The sequence below is a fragment of the Tasmannia lanceolata genome, unplaced genomic scaffold, assembly GCF_043159265.1.
Source record: "Tasmannia lanceolata isolate RefF3 unplaced genomic scaffold, GAP_Taslan_0.1 ptg000019l, whole genome shotgun sequence".
Classification (NCBI taxonomy): domain Eukaryota; kingdom Viridiplantae; phylum Streptophyta; class Magnoliopsida; order Canellales; family Winteraceae; genus Tasmannia; species Tasmannia lanceolata.
This window is the reverse complement of record NW_027518696.1, coordinates 1,937,086-1,947,258: the sequence shown is the minus strand read 5'-3', so window position 1 is coordinate 1,947,258 and position 10,173 is coordinate 1,937,086. Positions and strand designations below refer to the sequence as shown.

Genomic DNA, 10,173 nt, shown 5'->3' with positions numbered 1-10,173 from the left:
AGTCACGTCATGACAGAGATGACTCTTCATGAAAATTTTCTAAAGGATTCATTTAGCCGACTCCAACTAGTTTGGGACGGAGGCTTTGTTGAGTTGAGTTGAGTTGAGTCATGACGGAGATGAAATCCACTATGGATTATATGTCCAAAAACATTTATTCAATTTTTAGGAAAATTAAGAGGATGTCATACAAACAATAGAATTAGATTTTTATGAAAATGAAGGACTTCAACCAAAAAAATGAAAAATTATTTAATTTGGTAAAAATCTATTTCAGGTAATCGAGGGAAATGATATACATCCCCTCCCCCCCCCCCCCCCCCCCCTTTTTTTTTTTTACTCTGGACAGCTGTCTCTAGTGTAAAAGAGTGGTCATACCCAAGGTTTTAAATTTCGGTTTCGGTACCTATTTCGGACCCCACCGAAATTTGGTATTAAGCTTCGAAATTTCGGCTGAAATTTTGTAACATTTATTTTTTTTTAAATGCCATTTTCGGCCGAAATTTGGTATTTCGCAAAATATCAAATTTAAGGAAATTTCAGTTTCGGTCCCACCGAAGTCCGAAATTTCGGATCTCGTCAAAATTTAAAACCATGGTTGTACGCAAGTAATTAATTAAATTAGTATAGTGATGTTGGCACTACCATGTGTTGATAATTGCACTAAATCATCTCATCATTTATTATTTAAACAGCTGTCAAAGGTAAATACAGTTCCCAAAAAGCTCTCGGAAGCCAATTAAAAGAGAAAAGACAAGCTCAGTTTGTGCAATTAATAAAACATGCTAGTGAAAATATCAGTTGGAGATTAGGAAAAAAATTGGTGACGTGGGAGGATGAAGAGTCAGTGAGATTAGGTACGGATTCCAGTGGGTCCACGTAACCCTAACTACCGTCAGAGAGCCGTGCCGTCAACTACGACGACTGAAGACGACGAGCACGTGGAACCCTACGCTAACGTCGTTACATCTAACGGCAGAATCCACCGAAATGTTAACGGCGATAGACGATTAGATTCATCTTCACTCTTCTCCCAACGGCTTGCAAGATGCCGCGTCTTCTACACTTGCCAGCTGTCCTCTACGTCAACGATGACGTCATTTCCCGCGAAAAAAACGGCCGGTCTTCCTTTGATCCCCTCCCCACGCCTTTTTATAGGCCAAAGCATCCTACTGGCAAAGACTTCAAAATCACCTCTCTCTCTCTCTCTCTCTCTCATGGATAGGCCTAGGGAGATGACACTATTACAACCAAGAGAATTTTTCCGGCAGAATTCCGGCGATTTAAATCACAACTTTGATAATCCGATCGATCGGCGCGACCGGATAGAGGAGATGGACTTCTTCTCCAAAACTCAACGGCGATCGAGCATTCATCTTGATAGGAAGGATGGATCAATGAAGATCAACGCGAGCGTAAATGTAAGTAATTGAGCTGTATTCTTTGTTGTGTAAGCAATTAAATGCTGGGCCTGGCCTCGCCTTCAGATGGCTTTAGCTACTATGGAGGACTTTAGTCCTGCGGATTGGTTCATGGCATAGGTCTTTTATCTTATATCTGATTAATGAGAAAATGATATTAGATTGAATTTTTCTGTGATGATGATATCAAGTTATCGATTGTATGATGCAGACTCGATTGCATCTTCTCACTGAGAATTCTGGAATGGATCTATCGATAAATGAAGAGAAACCCAAGAGCAAGGTGAGTTTAATTTCATGGCTAGCTTCGAATCAATTGGATGAGTCTAAATTTGTTCGGGTGTTTGATTGTTTTTAAGATTTTAACAACTTAATTTGTTTGTAGTTGATTACGCTTCACGTTGAGTTAGATAGAGTAAATGACGAGAATCGGAAGCTGAGAAGCATGTTAGATCAGGTGACCAAAAGCTATACTGATCTACACAGTAAGCTCCTTCTAACGATGCAACATCAGGCTCGTAATAATCGGCAAGAACAGGTATTTTATGGATTTGTTTATCTATAGATTACTTTAATTTGGGTTAATAATGAATGAACTGCTTAGGGAAGATCGTAGGAAAGTTTCCAACTTAAAATGACTAGGAATTTCTAGTAAGACCTTAGAAAGATATAGGCTTTTTCCCAATAAACAAATGGGAAGCATGCTTCGTTTGAATTGGAAACTGTTCTCTAAGATAATTTTCGAAGCTTTGAGATTAACCTTACTCATTTCATCAAACCAAGATTGGATAGTTTCTTAGATGCGTGCAGGCTTTTCCCAATAAATAAAAGAATGCTTTCCATCAATAACCAGACTAATTTGTCACTTCAACCCCATGTATTAATTAGATGCATGCAGGCTTGAAAATGAACTTCCTTTTGCCTATTAGAGGATCAGTATAAATTATTTTTGGAAAACACTTCCAAAATGGGATTTTGTTTGAAAAATAAAGAGGAAAGTGAAATTAACCAACGATTTCGTCATTTCCACATATGGAATGAGGATAATTTGAGATGCACCAATATGAGACCCCCATGAGATATGAGCATGATCTACACCATTCAGTTGTGGGCCATAAGATGGAGATCCCTTGGCCTCACAGTTACACCTTATCAGATGATCCGATCGATGTCCTATCGGTGGCCTGGAAATGGGCTACTAATTAAAAGTGATTGATCAATGGTTTAGATTATCCTGATAATCTAGGCACTTATTCGTCTATGGCAACTCCATCATCAACTCTCAGGATGAAGGGTTCAGATTATCCTGATATCACATGGGTGGCTTGGTCCCACAAGTGTCTTATATAGGTCTCAACAAGGTAATCATGCTCTTTTCAAACCTAGAAGCATCTGCATTAAGGAAAAACAAATGATTTATGTATATGTATAAAAGTTGTCCAAAATATGTTGATTTGTATTTAGTTTTACAATGGGCTATCTATTCAAAGTTACCAATAGTTTGTCAAACACTCATTCAAACAAGAATTACATGATCAAAGCTTTTAGTTAATGATTTTAGTTAGCTTTCATTATCAAGTCTAATTAAATAGCCTAATTAAGCTATAAGTATCGGTGTTATAATTATTGATTTACCTCATTTATTTTTTAACCTAATCCATGTGTTATCTTGATATTTGACTTTAGTCAATTAAAAATACAATTAAACTCTTATGCAGAAGGATGAGAAAAATTGCATGTCGAGTCCAACACCATTGATGCAACAATTCATGGACCCTGGTCCGTCGGGTGCTCTAGACCTTGATGAACCTTCGCAATTTGAGGATGAAACCCGAGAACAATCGACTTCACCTCCAACTAACAACATCAGAGGGGCACTAGAGGAAGATGATCGTGATATGAATCAAACCGCCAAGAAACGACAATCTATCGAAGATAGCTCTGATCAAACATCGCAAAGTTGGGGAGCTAACAAGAGTCCAAAACTAGCCCAGATGAAGAGCCCCGATCAAGCGTCTGAGTTTCCTGGCCGGAAGGCAAGAGTTTCCGTTCGTGCACGGTCCGATGCGACTTTGGTAAGCTAATAGGACATATTAGTCACTATTATTAGGAGAATGATACTATGAGAAGCCTTAATTAATATATGAGAAGTCTAATTTAAGACCATCAGACATTCCTAACCTTCAATTTGTTGGGATCTACTATGGAGATCAGGAGATGTCATGACCAGAAAATCACAATTATTGAAGAACCCTAATTCTGTGATTAATGGCTTGCAAATGTACGATAAGACAAAAGTGCAGTGGCCCATATTCAAGTTCTATGATTAAATGGTCATAAATATTCGAATGGACTGATTTTCACATTATGTCATCTACAAGTCGAAGTCCCTTAGATAAAGGATCATATCATGCCTACATTAAGTGTCTCGTGCGCTTCTCATTGTAAGAGCTTCTCTCAGTATCATTTCCCATATTATTGTACGATTGATTGAATTTTGAAATTGTGTCTTTTAGATAAACGATGGATGTCAATGGAGGAAATATGGTCAGAAAATGGCCAAGGGTAACCCTTGTCCACGTGCCTACTATCGCTGCACCATGTCCGTTGGATGCCCCGTTCGTAAGCAGGTAAGCGTAGATACATCCTTGTGAAAAATCTAGTTTAATATTCTTGATCTAGCCAAAAGATTAGGGGAAATGTTATCAGCACTACTGTATTTTGATGAGGGCACTCCTCATTTTATTAAAAGTACGGTATGACCTGCTCCATAGGATGATCCAAACCGTTCATTAGTTGGGCCAATGCCTAAATAGGTTGTGTCCCTAAAATTATTCCCATAGGTTGATCCTAACCCTCCGATATGAATGTTAGAGGGTTGATCCTAAATCTCTATAGATCGGAGGGTTAGGATCAACCTATGGAAACTAGTTTTGGGGCAAAACCTATTTAGGTTGTGGCCCATCTAATGGACGGTTTGGATCATTCTATGGCGCAGGCTATACCGTACTTTTAATAAAGTGAGGAGTGCCCTCATCAGTATACAGTAGTGCTGATAACATTTCCCAATATTAATTTTTCCCTTATATTTTTTAAAAAATGCAGATGCCTAGAATCACTACTGCAACCGGTCTGAATTTTTACTTTCATAGGAACTGAGACAATAAGAAACACTTGTATGGGGCCTTACAATTGGGTCCCTCACACTACTTTAGCCTAATCTGACCGTCCATGCAGTGGACCTCATTGTGGTGCTGCAATAGTCTAAAAACCGCACTAGATAATCTTAACCATCCATCCATCCATCCATCTGAGGAGTTAAATTTGGACAATTGCTAAACTGTTTTATAAATTTCCACTTTCTAGGCATTGGATCAGTTGGCTAATCTAGATGAACGGTCTAGATGACTCTAACATCAAGTGAGTGGGGCCTTGTCGATCATTAGTGATTACTGTCTCACGAGTGTCTCTCAGCTGCATATCAAGCTATCATTATTCTTAAATTATTTTACCAAAACAAGCCATTTCTCAAGCGGTCAACATGCTAATTAGAAGTGTTTTAATTTTTAGAAGGGTTCAAATTAATGATCTATATTTCCACCCTCTTTCCTAGCATTTCCACCCCCTTTTGTTTGTCTTTTCCTACAAACTTTATTTCCATGAAAAGACTAACTAAAAAAAGGTGGAAATGCAGATATTTATTGGAAGAGATTTGCTAGGGACCATCGCATAAGGCACTTCATGCCCCGGCTGTTCATGGGAGAGCAGTCACACATGCTCAGATTTTGTCATATTCATTTAATTCAGCTGAGGTGGCTGCTCTCACATGCAACAGCCCAGGCTCGAAATGCCTTATGCGATGGTCCCTAGCAAATCCCTTATAGGAAAAGACAAACAGAAGGGGTGGAAATAGTGAAAAGGGTACCCCAATTTTGGTTTCCTTCACAGGCCACCCTTGTAATCCTAATGTATTGGCCAATACACCAATTGTGTAACAATAATGATGTAAATTGTTATGTGTTGCAACAGGTGCAAAGATGTGCAGATGACAAGACCATTCTCATAACCACCTATGAAGGAAGCCACAACCACCCTCTCCCTCCGGCAGCCACAGCCATGGCCAACACTACATCGGCGGCAGCCACAATGCTCCTCTCCGGCTCAACAACGAGCAAGGACACCCTCATCAACTCTAATTTCTTCCCACCCATACCCTACCCCTCCACCATGGCCACCTTATCTGCATCTGCACCCTTCCCCACCATCACCCTAGACTTGACCCAGACCCCTAACCCCATGCAACTCCAACGTCCCTCGATGCCCTTCCCAGTACCCTTCTCTGGAGGGTACCCTCCGATCCTCGGCCAGTCCATGTTCCTCCCCCATAAGCTACCTGCCATGATGCCACCAGCGCAACTGGGGCAGCGGCCATCATCCCTGACGGACGCAGTCACCGCGGCCATTGCCACCGATCCCAATTTCACTGCCGCCCTTGCCGCCGCCATCTCCTCAATCATGGGTGCACCACAAAACCACACCAATGCCAACAACAACCACGATGGTTCGCCGTCTAGGCCCCATGGCTCCCCACAACTTCCACAGTCTTGCACAACTTTCTCTACTCACTAGGTTATAGGGCATATATACTCGATGGTGGAGTGGAACCTTATATACGCTGGAGAGGCTGCTGTTAAAGATTTTAATGGAGACTATTATTTGTTTTCTGTTGGCTGTATACATGTTGTTGTTGTTGTTGTTTCTTGTTTTAAAGCTTTGGAAGGGAGATGACAGAGTTGGTTGTAACATATAATCCTACTGGGGGCTAAGAAGAACATATTGTACATAAATTATTATTATGAGGGAAATGAATATAAAGAGTAGAAAGATTTTCCATTAATTTCTTTTATAAGAAGATTGTAGAGAGCTCATGCATTGTTTTTGAAGAACAGTACTATATGGCGCTTCAAGGCATCAAGATCTCTGAAGATAGCATTTTGGAGAGACTAATAATTGAGGGCAACTCTCTTAAAACCATCAGATGGATTGATGGGAGTAGACTGCATCCGTGGTGAGTTGCAGATTTGTTCGATGAAATTCGAGACCGTGTAGAAGATCATCATGTCTGTGTTGGGTATATAATATAACCCATGTATGTTCTAATATAAGCCCAATAAGATAATGGATCGGTGTAGTGGGCCTATTTGGGCTAGAGCCCACTAACTTATTAAAACCCTAGTGTATCTAATATATATAGGGGGTGGAGGCAACAAACTTGGTATTCCAAATTCGATACTTGGGTGTAATGCTTCAAGCAACCTCTTGCTTGACCTAATTACTCTAACAGTTTGTTTTTAGCATATCTGTCCATCGGAAAATAGAGAGGGGGACCAATTAGCCAATTGGATGGGGTGAATAGAGCATCCTTGGAGATCTTTGACTTGTCCCATGTGATATGCCTTTGTATCTTTTTTCCTTTGTTTTCTCTCTTGTACTATCAATCTGAAAATAGCGAGGTGGACCTATTAGCCAAGGATGGGGTGAATAGAGCATCCTTGGATATCTTTGACTTTCTCCCCTATGATATGCCTTTGTATCTTTTCTCCTTTGTTTTATCTCTTGTACTGACGATCGACGAATAGGAGAGGAGGACATCGGGTGAAAAGAGCATCTTGGAGACTTTGGATCCCCCTCCCCCCGTGATATGCCTCAGTACTATTTTTCTATGTTTTCTCTCTTGTACTATCGACCTCCTTGGTCTCTCTCTCTCTCTCTATTTTTCTATGTTTTCTCTCTTGTACTATCGACCTCTCTCTCTCTCTCTTTGAAATTTTCAAAGAGAGAGAGAGAGAGAGCTGTACCCTGCATCCAAAGTATAATTTTACTGCCTTTTCCTAAGGTAGCATTTGGCTACTCATAAAAGTCATTTAAGCTTTATTTCTTTCGACGTAAAATGGGCGTAAAACAAATTTTATGCCCAATTTGAAGTGTAAAAATGGTTGAAATTTGTTATAAGCCCATTTTACATCGAAAAAATGGAGCCTTCAGATAAAATGATTTTCAAATGCATTTGATCAGTTGATCGATGAGTTCCTAGATACGGTGCTACGATCTTCTATCTCATTTCATCATGTAAGAAGATCGGCTAATAGCGAGGCAGATAGATTGGCCCGGGAAGGGGTGTCTAGGGTAGGGATGGAAGTTTTTTATTTTCTTTTATCCTGATTTATGCTTGTTCCTTTGTCACTTTTTGTCCTCCTTCATATTGTTTAGATCTTCTCGGTCACTGGGGTTCTCGCTGTATTTCTTTTATATATTAATTCAATTTTTTTGCTGTTGAAAAAAGAATTGGCTAATTTCCATGAAAATATGTTCAAGTGTGTTAGACATTTAGTCAGTTTTAAGGGGAAGAGGATCCCATACACAATAGTTTTAATTTGATAATTATCCCCTCATCTAATGGAAAATGATAAAAATATTCTCATCTCATAAAATAACAAAATAGGCATAGCTCATAAAAAGATAGAATACCCATGTATCATGAAAATGATAAAAATAGTTGTTGTTTCCATAGTCGGTCAAACTCTTACGACTCGTACGACTTAACTCCCGAGTCAAGTCATTGGACTTTCGAGCAGAGTTGCATGGATGACTCGCCTCCAGAGTCAACTCAAAAAATAAGACTCTTACGAGTGAGTTGTTGGGCCTGGACTTTCTTGTTTTAATAGTTGAAAACTTGAAAGTTTGAACTTAAAACTTAATTATTTTTGTGCATGCAAGTTATAAGCATATAGTTATTTATATTTTTAGCTTAGTGTTTTATCTACGTGCTATTTTCTATTTGGTTATGTTTTTTACATGCTTCATCTTTTGATATATAATTATATTTTTTTTAAAATAAATTTTGGTTCTTATAAAAAACTCTTACGAGTCACGAGTCGAGTCATAAAATTAAGAAATCGAGTCACGAGTTGAGTCATGGGTTGACAACTATAGTTGTGTCATATTAGTTGGACGGTGAGACTTTGAAATGGTGTTGTCTAGCAGCAAGGGATGAGATTTTCTAACTTAAAAATTAACTCGTAAAGTAGGGATATTATTAGGGCAATGATATTTTCACTCCCCCTGCAGTACGCATCCGTTCCTCCTTTTAACATGATTTGACGTCAAAAAGCGTTATAAGAATGTGCAGTGCAGGGGGAGTGAAAATATCTTCGCGCTATTATTATTGTGTCGTTAATTAAAGTATTTTTTTTGCCTAACAATCTGATTACCTTTTTTCCCACTTTTCCAAGACATGTTACGTGTCTATGGGCCACGTCGGTAATGAAAAATGAGAATACATTTCTTCTTTCAAACAACTCGGGTTGAACGACCTTCCAAGTTTAAAGATGAGAATGATAAGGTCGTGAAAGAAGAACTGCCATAGAACCTTGGCCTAGTACCCCGATCACATGATGTTAGTATGATTTGGATCCTTCGCTTGAAGGCCCTTGACAGGCACTCACTTTGCTCAGTCTTTGGGTTGTGTTTGGCAACTTGTAGCACTTTGTTATTGTTTTTCACTGCACGGAATGAAAAAAGGAAGAAGAAGAAGTGTTTGGCAAACCCATCCGTTTCTCCAAATCCTGACTTTCTAATTCTAGCAGTAAATTAAGCTAGTTTTTCAAAGCAAAGTGGAGTAGTTTTGGGCGATTCTGCTTCACCTGTTTTGTCTGCTTTGAAAGTTGGAGAATGATAAGTAGTGCAGAGGTGTGGCCTTTATAACCATTGGACTGTAGAATCAGAGGGCGCTAGGATCATCATAATGGAACTATTTTTTGGGCACAACTTATTTACGTTGTGGCAAGGACGGTATGGATCATCCTATGGTGTGGGTCATACAGTACTTTTTGAAAAATATTGGACTATAAGGCTTACACCATATAAATACGAACAATATTTGGCTGCCCAATGCAACACCCTAAAATAAAGAGGAAACAGTGGTGTGGTAATATCAAACATGAGGTATGAAAATATCAGACCATGGAATTGATAGTGCCACACCCCCTGCTTTTAGTGTATTTTAATGCGTTACACAGGAACCTCCTGCGCAACGTTGTGTAGCCAAGTTTTTTTCAATAAATACTCCCACATTATGGATTGTTGCTCTTTTTTTAGCGGTCAATTAGGAGTATTTATAGGATGTCGGGGCGTTGATTTTATTACTTCACATGGTCGTTTATGGAAAACCTTTATAGACCATGGCAATGGCAGGAGCCTCGTGCACTGGGCCGCCCTTTTAATGTATTTACCTTGTGGCCCATCATATGTATGGTCTGGATCATCCTATGGTGTTATCTGTACACTACTCGCCATATAAAATCTCATGGCACCCTTGTCCCTCATTATGTTATTGATTACGCGCTGTAACGTGCGACACCGTATGCGTATGCCTTCACTTCAAGGAGATTTTATATGGTGTAAGCCCTTAGAGTCCTGTATTTTTTAAAAAGTACTGTACGGACCACATCATAAGATGTTCCAAACCGTTCATGTGATGGAACACAAAGTAAATAGGTTGTGCCCCAAAAATCATTTGCATAAGACGCTTGACTAATTGAGTTCGTCTCACAAATGAAATACCATGACGAGTACTACCAAATGGACGGTCTAGATCTAAGCAATTTCATATGTGTTTGGGCCGAATGAGGCTTCTTAAATTACAACATATGGAAAGTTCTCGCGCAGATCGGTACTCGGCTTTGGTCGTTCG

At 39.4% G+C, this 10,173-nt stretch overlaps 1 protein-coding gene across 1 annotated transcript; it reads left to right on the top strand.

The window, feature by feature from the left end:
• The first annotated feature begins 1,167 nt into the window (after positions 1-1,167).
• On the top strand, positions 1,168-6,318 carry LOC143853053 (putative WRKY transcription factor 47). The gene is made up of 6 exons (XM_077362766.1): positions 1,168-1,421; positions 1,633-1,704; positions 1,807-1,959; positions 3,140-3,496; positions 3,938-4,051; positions 5,451-6,318. Exons 1-6 carry the CDS (start codon positions 1,218-1,220, stop codon positions 6,048-6,050), a joined length of 1,500 nt encoding a protein of 499 aa, XP_077218881.1. The 5' UTR covers positions 1,168-1,217; the 3' UTR covers positions 6,051-6,318.
• Positions 6,319-10,173: the final 3,855 nt, after the last annotated feature.

What these genes read in the sequence shown, in the direction of transcription:
- LOC143853053 (XM_077362766.1), top strand. Translation starts at nt 1,218, where the DNA reads ATGGATAGGCCTAGGGAGATGACACTATTACAACCAAGAGAATTTTTC. An exon ending in GTAATAATCGGCAAGAACAG is followed by an intron (nt 1,960 to 3,139) that starts GTATTTTATGGA and finishes ACTCTTATGCAG; the next exon opens with AAGGATGAGAAAAATTGCAT. An exon ending in GATGCCCCGTTCGTAAGCAG is followed by an intron (nt 4,052 to 5,450) that starts GTAAGCGTAGAT and finishes GTGTTGCAACAG; the next exon opens with GTGCAAAGATGTGCAGATGA.